General features: G+C 45.2%; 1 protein-coding gene and 1 non-coding gene across 2 annotated transcripts; both read right to left on the bottom strand.

The window, feature by feature from the left end:
- Positions 1 to 241: 241 nt before the first annotated feature.
- C18H13orf42 (chromosome 18 C13orf42 homolog) lies at positions 242 to 18,645 on the bottom strand. The gene is made up of 4 exons (XM_059902972.1): positions 18,241 to 18,645; positions 3,808 to 3,955; positions 1,393 to 1,624; positions 242 to 416 (listed from the first exon to the last, which is right to left on the bottom strand). The coding sequence occupies exons 1-4, from the start codon at positions 18,643 to 18,645 to the stop codon at positions 242 to 244; spliced, it is 960 nt and encodes a 319-aa protein (XP_059758955.1).
- Positions 10,708 to 10,780, bottom strand: TRNAG-CCC (transfer RNA glycine (anticodon CCC)). Its single transcript has one exon. It is a non-coding gene; the product is annotated as a tRNA-Gly (tRNA).
- Positions 18,646 to 18,900: the final 255 nt, after the last annotated feature.

Here is an 18,900-nt window from a genome sequence, read left to right as displayed (position 1 = left end):
GGCTGTAATGACCAGCCAACTCGCCCGTGCTGGGAAAGCCAGGCTCCAGAAGGCCCCTAAGGCAGGCCCTCCAGGAGGCCACGGGTATGTTTGGCACTGGCTGGGCACCGGCAGGCAGTGTGCTCCTGGGCCTGACTTTGTGACAATTTCCACTTTTAACTCTACCAGACACCTCCTGCTGCAGTGAAAGCAGACGCCTTCGGAGGAACCCAGCCTGAGCCAGGCTGCAGGGCTGAGGCCGTCAGGGCACTGTTCGTTCCCAGAGTCTCTCCCGAAGCAGCCACTGCCCTCTGGGGTTCTCTGTCTCGTAGCGGTCCTCCCCCGGGGATGCCAGGGGCTCCAGCGCAAAGAGCTCTGCGTCCCAGTCCGTGTCGTCCCCCGAGAAGTTGAAGAGGATCTGTCTGGAGCTCACCAGGCTGGAAGGGAGGAATGAGGCAAAGGGTTTAAGTCTGGCTTGGCTGGCCGCACGGAGAACGGATGCTCCGATTTACCATCCTGACGGAGCCCATCGGATGCTCCCCTAGTGCTGGGCCTCGTGGAGGACAAAGCAGTATCATCATGGGGGCTGTGGGTGGACCTCAGCTGGACCTCACCGTGGCCCTGGAGGGGAAGGATGGGTGATGAGGGTTGAGTCCTGGTTTTAATATGTCCAGTACCTAGTCCATTTTTATGGGAGGAAACTGCCATTTAGAAAACCCCTGAACCCATCAGAGTTGGACGGCTCTTGTAGAAACAGAGGAAGACGGGTGGACGAGCCGAGACAGGCCCTTCTGTTGTGAGAGGTGAGCTCCCTGCAGCATGGCCTAGGGTGGCCAGATCAGGAGCCCACATACTTCTCTGAAGGAGTAAGTCACAGGGATTTGGGGGTTAGAGATGGCAACTCGTCTTGGGAGAGGAGGATCTGTAGGGAGAGAGGCCAAGAGATGGTGGCAGGAGGGCCAGGAGGGGCCCAGTCAGCGAGATGTTCTCCATCCGAGCCTGGCAATGCCTTTCTACAGCAGGGCCGTCTAATTGGTTCAGTGCTGCTTCCCTCATGGTGCTATGCTCTCCTCAACCCCAAAGTCTCATTAAAAATCTGCGGTACACAGTGTGTCAGTGGCACTTGGGGGAAAGAGTGAAAGAGGATGGACAGAGCATGAGGGCTAAGTGGGCCAGAAAGGGAGAGGCAGGTCCAGAGCTCGAGGTACAGTTAGGGGTGGGGACAGCGGTGAACCAAGCTAGACTGTGAATATAAGACTATCAAAAAATGTTTTAAACGAAGACCTCCCTCCCCCCATACACAAAAGAATGATTTTTCCATGTAAGATGGGGGTTCAGGGCACCTAAGAAGCAACCCAAGAGTCTGGTGCACATGAGAGCATCTTGGTTATGCTATGTGACCCGAGCACTCACTCTTTTTTGCAGGCTTTGGGCTTAAATTTCAACGTGCTGAAGGCCCCTTCCACAGCCTTGGGCAGGTAAATGGGGTGCCTTTCGAGTCTCCTCTGAGTGCCGACGGCCCTGCGCTCTGTGCTCCTCCGGAACTGGCCGGCTGCCGTGTGCCCAGCAATGTCCTCTGAGCATCGGCGGGGCACCCGCAGGATCCAGTTGGAGTGCAGGCTGTGCTCCCGGGAGCTGGTGGCCACTGGAAGAGAGAAGCAGGGCCCCCGGGAGAGGAGGACTCGCCACGGGGGGCAGCAGAAGGCCACGGAGAGGACAGATCCAGCTAAGAACCCACAATACATCCATACGTAAAACAGGAAATGCTTAGGAAGGCCCGGAGAGCCAAGCAAAGGGGATGATTCAACTCTGCAGTTATCGTTTGGGGAGACGGTGCACTAGCATGTGTCCATTAAAGACAAGCACATAGCCCTATGTTTACTGACTTGGAAAGATGCCCATGATGTATTGTAAATCGTTAAGTGAAAAGAGTGGATGAAAAATAGCAAAGAGATCTTGTTTTTGTTTAAAAAGAGTAACAAAGTGGGCCTGTGTGCGTTTAAAGCCTTTTTGAAAGGACGTACACCAAACTGTTAACAGTGGTTATTAACTCAAGGTGGTAGAATCACAGGTCAAATTCTTTACTTTCTTCTTTATACTTTGGTGTACTGTTTGATTCATTTGATTTACAGTGAACATATGTTACTGTGGCTATCAGAGAGAAAACATGAAGTCATTTCCATTTAAAAATTATAAGAAGATGACACATCTGTGAAGATGACACTTGTGCCCTCAGTAGATTTCATTGTCCTTTCACCAATGTCTGGATTCCCCAGGCCTGACTCTGAAGGTGAGGGCTGTTCTTTGTCAGGGGCGGCAGTGGGGGGGGGGGGGGGGGGCAGGCCAGTTACCCTGCAGGGTACAGTGAGCTTGGGGAGTGGGAATCCCCTTCCGTGAAACGCCACAGAACCCAGTGAGAACCGAAATCTCACAGACACATGTCCATCAGGGCTAGAAAAACAACAACACACCACAAGAATGTAATCTTTGAGCATTAAATAAAATATTTAATATTTAGTATTAAAAATTATTTAGTATTGGTACCAAAAGCTGTTGCCTCAATAACCAGGGGCCAGTAACCGCTAAATTAAATCATCATTAATTATACCATGAGGGTCAAGTCAAAGATTAAAGAAACTGAAAGTTGAGTTATGGAATTTAAAAGTGGGCTCAGCTCATGAATGTGGTTGAGTTATTCGCTCTCCATCAGGAGACAGCCAGTGATACACCTTGGCAAGGAGAAAAGGCTCACCCTCGGCCTTCACCTCACTCCCTCTCCAACAATCCAGACTGGGCTTGAGCAAGCACCCCGGCCCTCTCCTGTCTACACATCCTCGCAGAGTGGTGGCCCATGAGGGCCACAGGGGGAGTGCTGGGGGGAGGGGTGCAGAGGGGTGACAAAGTGGGTGAAGGGTCAGAGTCGGGTCCAGCAGACAGGGCTGCCCAGGGCCAAGCTAGCTCAGGTAGGGTCACAAGCCCAATTTTTAAATATAATTTGTCTATTCCCTTTTCTTCTTCTTTTTTCAATTCTGGTAAAAGACACATAACATAGAATTTACCATGTTGCCATCTTGTAGTGTACAGTTCAGTAGTGTTGAGTATAGTCACATCATTATGTGACAGATCTCCAGAACTTTTTCATCTTGCAAAACTGAAACTCTAAACAGACCTGTGGTTGCCAAGGGGGATGGAGTGGGGGAGGGATGGATTAGGAGTTTGGGGTTAGCAGATGCAATAGAATGCATCTACTACATATAGAATGGATAAACAAGGTCCTACTGTATAGCACACGGAACTATATTCAATAACATGAGATAAAACAAATAGAAAAGAATATAAAAAGAATGTATATATATGTATAACTGAATCAGTTTGCTGTACAGCAGAAATTAATACAACATTGTAAATCAACTATATTTCAGTAAAAAATTAAATTAATTAAATTACATTAAATTAAAAAAATCACAACAGCTGTTTAAAAAAAAAAAAACCTGAAACTCTATACCCATTTAACAACTCCCAACTCATCCCTTTCTTTAATTGTTGCCCTATTGCTTTCCCTCCTGGAGCCTTACAAAATTCCACCCCACCTCTACTGTGGAAAATGGACCACAGGGAAGGAGTTTTTGTCCAAATACAGCCTGAGGATTGAAGGGGTAGCCTGGAGTGGCAGCAGCGGCCACAGTGACGACAAAAGCCAGGGCCCCAAGGAGTAGAGCAAGCTCAGGGCCAGGCTTTGGCTTGCAGATGTGAGTTTCCGTTTAATCAGAGAAAGTCCACCCCAGAGACCCCACTCCACCCACCTCCTGCCACCGGAATGGCACTCACCATCGAAGTCCACATCTTCGTTCTGTGGGTCAACCTCAGCAGCCCGCGGCCGCTTCTCCGTATCCAGCTCTGCCATGATGGAGTCAAAGAAGGCGATGGCCTCCGCCACATCCGCGCTGAACTGCGAGGGCTTCTTGGGCGTTGCTTTCTGCTAGAGATGAAGGGCAGAGAGGAGAAAGCAGAGCTGCCTGAGCCAGCCTTGGGGCGCCCACACACAGGTAACATGGAAAAGGACCACGTGTTGCTGACACTAAACCAATGTGAAGTCATGAATTTGCAGGTAAATTTGAATAAGTGCCCTTGAAAGGAAGGTAGATACTCCAGATTCGCACTTGCTGTAGGTCAATGGATTTCGGATTATCTCCAGGAGGGGGAGTGAAAGGGTGGGTAGATCTGCCTCTGTCTCGGTCAGGGACTGTTATTGACCATTAGGCAAAATAATTTGTCTTTCTTTGGCCTGTTGCCTGCTGATAAACCCAGTTAGGAGATTGTACAGTTCCTTAGGTAGGCGATGAGATGCTCACAGCAGGAAAGAGGGGACGAGATATGTTGAAAATAAAATACTCCAGAAGAGTTTTCAGTACCTAAAGTGGCCAAATTTCGGTTCAAGCATGGAATAAATTGAAGACAGACTGGTGTGATTGTTTGAACAGTGTAAGGAATAATATTGGGTTGGCCAAAAAGTTTGTTCAGGTTTTTCCGTAACGTCTTTGAAGTAGTTTAAAAAAAAATCTACAGAAAGCCCAACTAGGTTCCAGGTTCTGTCCTGACTCATTCTTCATGACGCTATCATCACCATCATCATCATCATCACCATCATCATCATCATTCTCTTCACAACAGCCCACAGTCAGTCACCAGCGACCGGCATCACGGAAGTTCAAGCACCATGGTGGACTTCAATGGAGAACTCATGATGTAGGCACAGAATCAGTATGTGAACTAATAAAAAGCTCCCTGAAGAATTTAGGAAATAAGATAACTCAGGGAGAAAAAAGAAAGACAATATGTGTTAACCTGGGCTATTTGGACCAAATGTAGAGTTCTTTTATTTTTTGTGTGCACTTTGAAAGTGGGATGCTATTAAAAATGAAAGTGATTTAATTGCAGATTTGCATGTTAGGAAACTAAAGGATGATATCTTTATATATGCATAAGATTTTGGTAAAATGTATGCATTTTGTACCACTAGGAAACATTTGTACCACTAGGAAGCCACGCGGCTTGCAGGATCTCAGTTCCTTGGACCAGGGATCGAACCCGTGCATGCCCCCAGCGGTGGAAGCAGAGTCCTAACCACTGGACCACCAGGGAATTCCCAGGAAACATTTTTAAATAGAGGATTTTTCCCTTTTATATTTGTAAGGAGCATTCTTGGAGAAAAAATTTGGAGAACCACAACATACACTGAACCTTTTCTGTTAAAAGTGGAAAACTATTCACATGTAGTTATCTCACCCCCTTCAAAGAGCCCACTAAAATGAAAGTGGGCAGGGGGAAAGTTGAAACCCAGAGAACAAGAGAGAGGTCATCAGTGAGAGAGATTTCCAAGAGCTCCTGCCAGATGGAAAGAAGTTGAAGCGGGGGAATTGATGTAACAGCGCAGAGGGACCGCCCTCCCAGAGAACCATGGGTGGTTGAAGCAGCTCAGAAGGGGGACAGTTTGACCCTTGGAACCGGAAATGCTCCAGACTTGGCAACACCAGGCACACCAAGGGTTGGAATGAAAAACTGAGGGGCTGGTTGAAAGTCTGTATGAGCACAGAAGGCTGGGCCACCAGCATCCTTCCTGCAGGCAGATAACAGGAAGGCTCATATCTAGAGGCAGGTCCATATGCTTTTATCCTCCCCGTGTTTTCTCTTGCGGTCCCTCTGCCTTGAATGCCTTACCTGGCCAACTCCTATCCAACCATCAAGATGTGTCTGAGACAGCTCTCTCTCCAGGAAGACCACCCTCTCCTGGACTGTTTCCCTCCTCCAGGCTCCATGGTCCTCAGTACCTAATCTAATTCTACGATGGCACATATTATTTTAGAGAATTTTTTGTGAAGTGGAAGAGAGAGAAACAAAGAATCGAGAAAACCACATGATCTGGACTGAGCCCCAAAGGAAGGTTGAATATTATTTAATAGAAATGCAAGGTCTGTAGGTTTTCCCATCTCAAAAACCATCTCCACATGGAAGGGATATCACTAAGTCCCTAGTAGCAACTGCCATCAGTGTTTGGCTGAATGCAAGAGTCTCAACCTTGCTCATAGGCACCATATTCTTTTCCATCCAGGTCACCCTACAATTTCATCTAAGCTGTTCATTCCTCAGTGTCCCCAGGAAGTAGACTTTGGCCAGAAGCTCAAAGCAGCCTGGATCAATTGCTTTCATTTATTAAAAGGCTTAAAAGAGAGTCAACTTTGGTGTCTTAACTATTAAAGGCTAGGAAAACAGCAATGAGCACACTGACAGTAGTTAGGTTAACACAAGCCCTTGACTGTGGCCTCTTGTGAATATCCCCAATGTCCTCAAGAATTATCCTCTAAGGATAATATTTACAAAATAAAAAAATAAATTACCAGCATATACATCACCACCTCAGCCATTGTACTCTCTGTCCATCAAAACTAATGGACAAAGACCCTTTCAGCTGCACATTTCATTGGTTATTCCAAATATTCAAACATGTTTCTTGTTTGCAAAATTTCAAGCTTGGGGACTCAACACTCCCGCACAGCTCACCCTCTCTGCTGTGCTTAGCAGTGGTTGCCTTCCTGGGCACAGCCACAGACACTGACAGATAAGCTCCTTGGCCAGCACTTAAAAGTCTGCTCTTTGGGGCCGCACATCCGGGGCTCTGCTGGACCATTCAGTACATTATCACCGTTACAAAGCTGGTTTCTGTTAAAAGAGCTTTTGGATCCTGGTGTGGCTGGAGAGTGAGACATTGGTGACATTATTTGTGGTTGACCCCTATGTACCTGTGTGACCAAGTCTCATCCCCAAACAGAGCTTTCCCCAACTTGCCTCAATTACCTTCATCAGTTTCGCCCAAGCCCTTCATGGAATGAGGGAGGAACATAAATAAACGAAAATGAATAAACAATTGCTTTCCTTCCTTCCTTAGCTCTGCCTTCCTTCCCTGCAAATGAAAGCACCATCCCTTGAAGGAGTCTGGGGACCCGGTTGGGGGGGATGATGGTTACGAGGGGTTATGACTCCCCCTCATCCCTGTCCGGGCGGTTCTCACAGTGGAGCCCAATCCCAGCTGGAGGTTGGACCCTCATTGGATGCTCTTAAAGAATCTCTACACTGGCCCTTTCCCAGATCAATTAATTTAGATAACCAGGTGATTCTAATACAGAGCAGTTGAGACCCTCTTCTCTCTAAGGATCCAGGCATAGGGAAGGGAGCAAGAGGGCCCATGCTCCCCACCTCGGGGTCTGGTTTAGGTTGAAAACCTTAAATACCAGTCTCATGCCCTGAATTTGCAAGAGCAGACAGGAGTGTCTCCATGAAGACAAGGACACAAGGGACAGGACCCAAGAGGATAGGACACAGGTCAATGAAGAAAGAGAACAAAGCGCCTGGATTACAGGGCCCGGACTCTTATGTCCCTGTGTATTTCCCATTGCTCCGCACATAGAGACCAGGTAAAGGGACCCCACCCCCCCTCTGCCCCATCCCCTTACTAGCTACAGGTATGAGGGCATCCCACTCATAGGCATGCACCTACCTTTCCCACCCAGTTCCCAAACGTGACCTAAATCACCTCCTGGCTTGGGGTGGGGGGGAGGGAGGGCAATTTCCTCTGTTTGTATTCATGCAGTTTTGTTTGCATCCTGGGTGTAATGTTTGGTATTCATCTCTGCTAGTCTTCATTTTGACTAGACAGCAAGTTTTTTGTTTCTCTCTCCATCATTTCTTTTTGAAAACACAAGCAAATGTGTATTAACCCACTCTTTAAAAAAACAAAAGGTAGCATACAATATCCCCCTGTGAATTGCTTTCTTCACTTGGTGTATCCTAAGAATAACTTCACAGCAGTAGAGATCCTCCTCTTCCCTTTGAATAGCTGCACAATTCTCCACTACACAGACACACTGTAGGAATGAACTACAGTCCCCTATTGTTAGAGCTTCGGGTTGTTTGAAATCTTTTGCTGTTACAATTAGTGCTTACACATACATCATTTTGCATTTTGCCAATAATACCCTAGTATAGGCTTCTAATTGTAAATATTCAGCTCGCTTTACAGAGAGAACGGTAAGCATCAAGTGATCTGGCAGGTCAGTTAAGTAAGATTTGGTTAACAAATCTTCTATTGTACTTTATAAAGTATACTTTTAAATGTTTCCAAATGAATTTTGTGATGATTGATCTGAGTACCAATGAAACTGTGGGTAGTCATCAGTTAAATCCATTTCACCTGTAACCTGTCTTCCCACATCAAGGTTGTTTTAATTGTTGCTACAAGACTTGCCTGTCCTCCAAGAAGCATGGAGCCTAAACAAGGTGTTTGCCTGAGTTGTTTTCCAGAAACTTGGCATCACCTGTGTCTAGTTGGAGCTGAGCCAGTTAAGGCTGGAAAGGACTACCAACCCTCCAACCGGGCATGCGCGAGTGTCTGCTCGGTGACGTTTTGACATCAGAGGGCTGAGAACTCCACCCTCAGATGGTGCTAGGCGCCTCCATTATTGGACGTGCAGAGGGCTGTAGGCTAGTTACACCTGCACAGAATGACAATTACCCCACCCTTTCCTTAGTTCCCCACACCCCAGACCGCCCTGCTTCTTTACCTCATAGATACCTGAGCGTCTTGCCTTCCAGGAGGTGGATTTGAATTTGTTCTCCTGTCTCCTCGTTTGGCTGCCTTGTGAATAAACCCTCTCTTTGCTGCAAATCTCGGCATCTCAGAGTTCGGGCTTGCTGTGAATCAGGCAAACAAGCCTGGTTTGGTGACACCAAGGTTAATCTACAAGTCCAGGCTCCCTGGACCTTTTCAAGTCCTAGTTTAAACTCAGGCTGATTCTGGCTTTTCCTGCCTTTCCCGCAGCTTCCATGGGCCTTTCTGGTCTCTACTACAACCTTCTCTTGGTCTCCAACCAAGACAACTAGCACAAGAGCTGCACAACTGAGGCTCAGGGTTCAGGGCTCAGGCTAACATCACAGAAAATCTACTTTACAAAGCAGGGGTTGCACAAAATGGGGCATCAGTCATCAACACCCTTGGGTGAGACCCAAATGGTTCTCCCTCTCTGAACTCAGAACTCTAAATAAAAGTGGACTGCCTCGCCCCGCCACCCCCCGATTTTGACTTTTTCCTAGCCCAGAAATGAACTACTTTGGAAAGGCTGCGTGTAACGCAGGCTGCTGCCTGTGGCCCCTGCTCAGGCCTGGGTTTCGCAGGGCTCATGTTCCTTCTCCAGCAGCGCTTCCGCAGCCCCAGGGGAAGGCGCTTTCTCTGAAAGCCACCTGTACTGCATTGCCGACTCCCCTTTAACCTTCAGTGTCCTTAAGGTTATCATTTTCCAAGCCTCCCCGTCCTACCCCCTCACAACTGGCCTGGGTCTTGGATTACTTTCCCCAGATAGAACACTTGCGTCTTTCCAAACCAAACTCCACCGTATTTCTCATTTTAATTTTTGAGTCCCCCAAGGCCGTTTATTTTTCTGCATTTCGTATCACCTCCCATCCTGCCCAGTTTCACCTGCCCTTGGGGTACTTGAGCTTCTCCAATCTGTTTACTTTCTTCTGGGATCTGTCAGTATTTGTCTGCAAGAGGTCTAGGTGCTCCAAAATGAACTTCCAGTTGTAAACAGAAATATTGTGTCAGAGGTTAGGGTAGGGGGACATTCTAAACCCACCCAACGTCAAGAGGACCACCACTAAACATCTAGCCTTCTCCTCCCCTCTTCTTCCTGACGTCACTCCCCCCGCCACCTCTTCGGAGGGCCAACTCACAAGGCACCTCCTTTCCGAAGCTTTCACTCATTGCAGCAGACAGACCCACACACGTCTTTTCTATGCTCATATTCTGCCTTGTGTGGACAGCAACGTTGTATTAGAGCCCCACACTAGACCCGTGATCCTTAACCTCGTCTATGAAATAGCTTTGGCAAATAGCACTCACAGATAAGACTGTCTTTGGATAGACTCTCACTGCCAGCCACTACCTACATGAGACAAGTTGTCGGATATACCCAACTTCCAACATTCTTGTTGTAATTCTACGTGTTTCTCTTCCAACACACCAGTGTGGTTCAGGCAATGATGCTGAGAGTTGCAGCTTCAGATTATGGGCTGCATCAGGGCCGGCGGACTGTCTTTCCATCTATGAATGTGGAACACCCATTTCAATGCCTGACACGGAGTAATTTGTAGAATGAATGAATGTATGCTATATACATGCCATTATCATATGTTTATATTCTCCAACCAGTTTGCAGGTTGCTAATGTATACTTTTGGATTTAACTTAGCAAATTTTGAGAACTCTGTACTCCTTATTTTTATGGAGTCTTATAATACTGTCTTGAGCTAATCGTACCTGGAAATCAAAATGTCAGTTCATTGTGATGAAATTTCCAGGATCAAATGTGGGACTGGTCTGGATTGGAGAGATCATTTTCCCTTGGATCATTCAGCTGGGTGAAATGAAATGCAAAACAGCTCAAATTTATCCACAAGCAATATAATGTCCTCAAAAGAAGCTTTTCAGGATACACCTTAAAAGCTCTAATACATCCTCTTTCCTTCTGCCATCCTTGAAATGGCTATTCAAGATCAAGTCCAAAGCAATACTTATCTTATCCCCTCTTTTTTTTTGGCTCTGTCAGGTCTTAGTTGCAGCACGTGGGATCTTCTTTTTGGCATGTGGACTTCTTAGCTGCGGCATGCATGCGGGATCTAGTTCCCTGACCAGGGATTGAACCTGGGCCCCCTGCATTGGGAGTGCAGAGTCTTAGCCACTGGACCACCAGGGAAGTCCCATCTTATCCCTTTTATATTACATCACCTAAGGAAATGTGTACCCATCATTGAATAGGGGTTTGTGATAAAAGAATAGGAGCTTAAGAAATGAGAACTGTAAATCTGAGAAACAAACAACTTGGGAGAAGGTATAATCACTGAAATTTAAATGCATATGTACACATACCCACATCCAAATTTTCAATAGATACGCTAATGGTAGACTTGTCAGAGCTGAAGGAAAAAAATAGTGATATACACAATAGAGCTGAGAAAATCAGCCCAAAGTGATAAAAAGAAAGGACAAGGTTTGTCACAAACTGTAGTATAACTAAACTTGGGAATTACCTCTCATAGCTAAACATTACAATCATTTTGGAATCGTACCTGCATGTCTTTTGTCTTTGGTATTAGAGGTTTCAGACTCACAGTCTGAGGCTTAGTCTTTTTTCTCCCGCTTTATAATCTGAAGGCCATTGTTTCCTTTGCTAGGACCTAGTAACTCCTCCCCTTAAATGTCACCTAAATGACCATTTCACTTTAGTTCAACACTAAGTGAAGGTTTTTTGCTCACATTTATCAAACTGTTCGAAGCCTAACTAATAGAAATGAATTAATATGCTTGAAACATAGTATAAAAATCTTCACGCCCGATACGTGAAACATCACAATCCAATGAGAGAAGGGGTGGATTTGTCCATAAATGGTGTTGAAACTTTGCTATTTGGGAAAATTTCAAGTTGGATTTTCACATCCCACTACATGTAAAAATAAATTGCTGAATAGATAAGAGGGTTGGGTTTTTTAAAATGGAACTATAAAAAAAGGAGAAAAACGGCAAATATGCAACTGACCTTGAGACATAGAAGGACTTTCTAAGCATGAAGCAAAGAAGTATCAAAGACAACAATTGACATATTTGACTACATAAAAATCAATAGTATTTGTAATGATAAAATTGTACTCTTAAGTAAAATTAAAAGATACATAACTTTGAGAAAATATTTTTAACACATGTGGCAGACAATGTACTCACATCCTTAATATGAGTCCAGATAAATAAATAAAAATATTTAGTAGAGCCAAAAAATGTATAAAGACATGAATGGGCAATCCATTAAACAAGAAGTACGCATTGGTTTGATAAAATAAAAGGGTCATTCTTTGCTTAAGCAATAATCCAAAAAAAGTACATAAAACAAAGCAGTTAATCTATTATTATCAGTAAACTTTAAAAATTCATGACACTACTTGGTGCTGATAAAATGCAATAAGAAGGGCTTTCTAACTCACTGTTGATAAAAGTGTAAATTATAAAATATTTCTGGAAAACAATATGTAAAAGAATCTTTAAAAATGAATGGCCTTTCACCTTTGGCCCATTAATCACACTTTTAGGAATCACTGCTTAAAAATGCCTTATAGACAGAGTAAGATGAATTTATTTACAATGTTTAACAATTGTTTAAAGAATGTGAGTTGTTAAATTTTTTGCCATTAATACTTTCAGTTTTCAAAAACTAGTTAATGAGATAGAAAAGAACTCACAATATAAATTATAAAAAAGTATATGGTATGAGCCAAATTTAGTAAATTTATACATATACACACTTTAGGGTTGCCAAATTTAGCAAATAAAAATATAGAATGGCAGTTAAATTTCAATTTTAAATAAACAGTGAATAAATTTTTAGTATAAATGGACACCAAATATTATATGGACATAATTATACTACAAAAATCCATCGTTTATCTGAAATCCAAATTTAAACAGGCATCCTTTATTTTACCTGGCAGCCCTTATATACATATCTGCAACTATACAAGAAATAAATGATTGAAAGAAAATATACTTAAATATTTTATAGTGATTGTCTCTGGATGATAGGCGATAGGATTCTGGATCATTTTTATTTTCTTCCTTACACTTTTCTGTGTTTTATAAATTTCATTTAATGAGCAAATATAACTTAATAATCGGAAACAAATGTTTACCTAAAAAAGTGTCTTCTTGATGGTAAACTCTGATCCATTGCATGTGGGATGTTTTAATTATTAAGATCATTCCATATGAATATCCCCAAACTATATTCTACTCCATTAAAAACAAGATAATTTTCCACTCACTGAAAGCCACAGACCTATTACTTTTCCAGGTCTTCCATCAAACTTTGTAAAGTTCCATTCTTAAATTACAATTGGAGCTTCTCGGGTTATTAGTTTATTGAGCATCTACTATATGCCTGGAGCTGCACTAGAGGTTGGAGATAAAAAAAGAAGTAAGACATGGTGGCCCCACTCAATGAGCTCACGGCCAGTAGCAGACACAGCAAATGAACAGACAATTACGGTGCTATGTGCTGACTGCTGGGTGCTGGGTGCTGAGTGCTGAGATAAGGGTCAGACCCAGAGAAGGGGGACATCCACTGCCTTAGATTGTGGACATGAGAAATGGCTTCCTGGGGCAGTGCTTTCTCTGCTCTCTTAAAACACAAGAAGTTAGCCAGGTGGGCGGGGTGTGGTAGAGAGGAAAAACGGAAGCCGAAGTACTGTATTGTTTCTAGGCTGAGCAAACGGCACATGTCTGGAAGGTAGATTGGGGAATATAGTTACCTGTCTTGTGGGCTGACTGAGAGGGGCTGCAGGAATTGGATGCTCTGTTATCAATCATTATTTTACTGTCTGCCATCTTCTGGAGAGCGCTGCCAAGCATAATAGAATAGTCTTTGCAGCTCATACTGAATGTTCACTGCCCTTCAACTCTGCCAACCAGATACAGGCCAAGTGACAGAGACCTCCAGTAACTGATGCTCACAGAAAACCTGCACTTTAATATCACTGTGTTTGCAGAAAGTCCGCCCAACAGATCTGAAAAATAAATCCCAGTGGTATGGAACCGATTCAGAACCTTCTTCCCATTGCATATGCAATTTATATATGGATGATTTGGAATCTTTTTAGATGAATTGGATTCAGATCTTTCTACCACAGAGGAGAAAAAGAAATCTATTTGCTGTTGACTTGGTCTTATTTCATGAACCAGGACTGAATGGCCAATGATAGAAAATTGATTCTGAAAGCTAACTATTATCAGAACAAAACTACTTGAAATAAAAATCAATCACTTTTGGCAGGCATTCTCCAGAATTCCACTGGTTCTGTTTAAATCATTCCTGTAGCAGGTGAATTTCTTTAGTTGGAGCAGGGTGGGAGGGGGGTTGGTGCTGGGAGGGGTGTGCATTTTGCAGCCGGTTCATCCAGGCAGACATATCGGGGATCGAAGCTGTTCAGAACTATATGATTCACAGGTGAATTGATGAAATTTCTTCTGGCTGTGGTGGGTGACCAGGAACCCTGGCTTTGGAAAATGTCAGCCCAAATCTTCTGGGTAGAGTTCCCTGGGGCACTGCAGCCAACCCCAAACAGCCTCTCCGGCAGCACAGACACCGTGGTCCACCCAGGTCCACTTAGGTGGCCCAGTTCTCACAGAGGGATGCTGGCTGTTTACCTGTTTATCTGGCTCTAAAACCGTGGGGAGCTGTCCTCAGTGAGGACCCCAAATGCTGATGAACACTCTGGGCAAAGTCACAGCATAATCTCCAACTTTTCCTCCTCACCTCCCATCAAAACCCAAGCTCATGGACCGTAAAAAGGAAGGAAGTTCTGACACAGGCTACAACATGGATGAATCTTGAAAACATTATGCTAAGAGAAAGAAGCCAGTCACAGTACGACAGATACTGTATGATTCCAATTATATGAGGTTCCTAGAATAGGCAAATTCATAGAGACAGAAAGTAGAATACAGGTTTCCAGAAGCTGGGGAAAGGGGAAATGGGGAGTCACTGTTTTCTGTCTAGGATGATGAGAAAGTTCTGGGAATGGATGTAGTGGGCTACACAGCACTGTCTTTAATGTCAGTGAATTGTACACTTAAAAAATGGTTCAAATGGCAAATTTTAAACTTTTTATGTGTATTTTACTTAAAGAGGATATTATATTTTAAGAAATAAGAGATCATTGTCAAACCTTTTATAAAAACACTCTCCTGATTCCTAAATGAAGTGTTTTTAGAGCCTCCGTGACCTCTTAAGGAATTCATTTCCTAGTGTTCTACTAATACACTTTCAAAAAGTGTTCTAAAAATATATTAATTAGGGCTTAATAGACTTTTGGATGAATTGTTATGGGTTTATATAAATGATCATTTGGAAAAGCTCACTGAAAGCTCTGATGTAAAGAACTCTGATTATTGTCTGGCACTTAACCATATGAAAGGTGTCCAGCGTTACACATTTTTCTTTAAAAGAAATTTATATAGGGCTTCCCTGGTGGCGCAGTGGTTGGGAATCCACCTGCCAATGCAGGGGACATGGGTTGGAGCCCTGGTCCAGGAAGATCCCACAGGCTGTGGAGCAACTAAGCCCATGCACCACAACTACTGAGCCTATGCTCTAGAGCCCTTGAGCCCGTGTGCCACAACTACTGAAGCCCGCGCACCTAGAGCCCGTGCTCTGCAACAAGAGAAACCACCACAATGAGCCCACGCACCGCAACGAAGAGTAGCCCCCGCTCGCCGCAACTAGAGAAAGCCCACGCGCAGCAACGAAGATGCAACGCAGCCAAAAATAAATAAATAAATAAATTTATTAAAAAAACAAATAAGGTCACTTTCTGAGTGCTGAGTGTTAGGACTTAAATATAGGATTTGGGGGAGACAAGATTCAGCACATAACAGGGGGTCAAGGGAAAAGAACAGAGTTTGCCCTAAATCTGAACATCAGCAAGTGTTTTCTACCAATGCAGGAAGGTGATGACATTCCTGAAGCAAGGGCCCCTCCGGATCCCCTGCCCCTGCCGTGCACAGAGAGCCAGGAAGGCCACCTTGCTAGCCACGGAGACCTCACCCACCGTTTCTCAGGCACGCCCAGCAGACAGCTCTTTCTTTGGGAGCAATAGGGAAGGAGAGCAGTTTGTCTCCAGGCTCCTATACACCTCCTGCACCATACATTTCAGAGCAGTGAACACTGGACTACCTAGTATGTGCCAGGTCCTGTCACAGGCCGGATCTTGCTTCCTCCTCACAAGGTATACTCTTATTTCCATTTGTATGCTCCAGAAATAGAGGCCCAGAGAGAGAAACTTAACCTGACAAAGGCACACAGCTGCTAAATACAGACCTAAAATTCAGGCCTTGATCTGACTAACTTCAAAGCCATTTTAAAACTCTTTCCTGACTTATTTCACTAAGCATAATATGTTCTAGGTCCATCCACATTGTTGCAAATGGCAGTATTTCATTCTTTTTTATGGCTGAGTAATATTCCATTATATATATCTCACATCTTCTTTATCCATTCATCTGTTGATGGACACTTAGGTTGCTTCCATATCTTGGCTATTGTAATTAATGCTGCTGTGAACAATGGTGTGCATGTATCTTTTCGAATTAGTGTTTTCGTGTTTTTCAGATATCTGCCCAGGAGTCGGCTTGTTGGATCATATGGTAGTTCTATTTTTAGTTTTTTTAGGAACCTCCATACTGTTTTCCATAGTGGCTGCACCAATTTACATTCCTACCAATGGTGTAGGAGGGGTCCCTTTTCTCCTAGTGAATACCACACTTAGTGAAATAAATCGGACAAAGAAAGACAAATACTATATGCTATCACTTATGTGTGGAATCTAAAAAATAACACAAATGAATGTATATGCTAAACAGAAACATACAGATATAGAAAACAAATTTTGGTTAGCAAAGGGGAGAGGGAAGAGGGGAGGGACAAATTAGGGGTATGAGATTAACAAACTACTATACATAAAATGGATAAGCAACAAGGATTTACTGTGTAGCACAGGGAATTATACCCATTATCTCGTGATAACCTATAATGGGATATAATCTGCAAAAATACCGAATCACTATAGTGTATACCTGAAACAAACACAATATTGTAAATCAACTATACTTCAAATAAGAACAAACAAACATAAAACCCCTCTCCTGGTTACACCGTGGCAAGAGACATCTCCCGAGGAAATCCCTGCACTGCATCATGCCTGGGCTGTCTTCACAGCCATCCCTACAGGGCCAGAGCTGGTGTTCTACCTCTAAGCCCTCCCTCTGTCTTCAGATGCTGAACTAGGATTGGAGCTGAGAGGAAGAGTGCTAGGTTCTACCAAGAAAGGGCTCCATTTTGCAGGAAAATGTAGTGCCTGGTGGGAATCCAACCAGAACCGCGGACCCCAGGATGCTCAAGCTGGAAGTCCACAAATCACGGCAACCCCTCTGTCATCGGAGGTGGCCCCGGAGGAGGGGGGGTGCTGGCCCACAAATCCGCAGCTGGTTGGCCACAGGGGCAGTACTGGAACCTAAGAGTAAGACACTTTGTGTCGGCCCCAACACTGCCCTACTTCTGGAGTTCAAATGGTTATTTAAACTGCTCCCACCTGGGATAAAATGCAGACAGTTGAAACCAGTTGGGTGAGACCAAGCCCTAGAGATCTGGTAACAGGCCAGTAGGTCACTCAGTGTAAATGGGACTTGCAGGCCTGCAGGACACTCTGGGGGGGCAGGGGGGGCATTGTTGGGCCACACAGGCCTGCTCTGAACACCTTAGAGCCCAGTCACCAGGAGAACAATTGATGGCAATTTAAAATAGCCTCAAACTTCTTCTTTTTTTTTTTTTAATTGAGGAAACAAAGGAATAAGTAACAGTGAGTCGGGGATCTTAGCAAAATCAGGTCACTGAGGCTCAGCTTGCTCTTCTGCGATACAGAGGGACTTTCTCCCCCCTTCCCTTCTGGCATTATTCATTACTGGAATTATCTCAAGAAAAGGTAATGTGTACAAACACTGTAATAAGTATGAGATAAATGCAAGTTCTTTCTTTCACTAATTTCCTGCTTGGTCTGCCTGGGCTGGAAGCCTCCAGTGCCCAACAAAGTTGTCATTCAGTCTCCTTCGAGTCACAGACTCTCTCTGAGGCTGTGCCCGAGTCCCCCCAATACTCGGGCTCACGGAACAGACAGAGAAAATCCTCCAAATGTTCACTTTTCACTGGGATTTTTAGATGTGATGGTAATAATAAAAATAACAAAAACTTGTTGGGAAGTCACGTGCTGTCACTCAAACGTCATACAAGCATTCTCTCACCCAGGAAGTGGGCAGTAAGCGACAGATGTGCCCTGCACACCGTCTGTCTGACACCAAGCCCGAGTCCTCCCCACAGGCTGCTCTGTGGATGCCAGAAGCTGCTCCTCCCCGTGGTCTCCACGTGAAAACTCAGCATGGGACCGGCCATCCTTCCCAGGCTGGCGAGATGGCAGTGGAGAGTCTCTGAGGTGGATGGAGCTGTCAGCCAGAAGGCGCAGATTAATTAAGCTGCGCGTGGATGATCCAGGGCTCCAACCCGCGTCAGAGGCTCTCGGAAAAGCGCTCACGTCAATGGTACTTCTCGGCGGCGGCACTCACCTTTATTTCTTTGGAGGCGGACTTCTTTCCTCCCCTGGAGGATTTCGAGGAGGTGGAGGAGATGCCCGGGGCGCGGCTGGGCTTCAGGTCACTGAGGCTGCTAAGGTACTTTTTGCGCAATGCCAGCAGCTCCTGTAAGTAATGCAGGCAGTCCTGGGTGCGCGAGTACATCCATGCCCGGTCCCCCTCCTGCTGCAGGTAGTACAGGCCGGTGTCCATACTGCTGGCGCTTTTGTATTTCTTTAAGGACTCGCTGAACTTCTCCCCGTGGTCCCCGACCACGTACATGGAGGTGCTGCGGATCAGCCTCACCGGGGGGCTGGCGCAGTCGTAGTAAGGGCTCTCGGCCACCTCCGCCTTCCTCTGCGGGCCGGAGTGAAAGATGGAGTGGAGCCTTCTGAGCATGGTGCTCGGTTTCTCTCTGCGGGTGCCTTCCAGCTGCCTGCGCGGCGCCACTTGATCTAGCTGGGGGCCCAGGAGCCAACGTGCAGGCCTCCTGCCATCTGTCTTCCCGGAGGCCTCTGATTCTTGGAATCCCAGCGAGTGTGGGCTTGGTCAGGCGGGCGACCCGGGCATCTCTCATGGGGTGGGGACCTTACATCCAATAACCAAAATGCCATAAACCACCTGAGGACGTGAGGGAGTGCGCTGTGAGCTTAA

The sequence above is a fragment of the Balaenoptera ricei genome, chromosome 18 (assembly GCF_028023285.1).
Source record: "Balaenoptera ricei isolate mBalRic1 chromosome 18, mBalRic1.hap2, whole genome shotgun sequence".
Lineage (NCBI taxonomy): Eukaryota > Metazoa > Chordata > Mammalia > Artiodactyla > Balaenopteridae > Balaenoptera > Balaenoptera ricei.
Note: the sequence above shows the minus strand (reverse complement) of the source record. Positions and strands in the feature narration are given on the sequence as shown.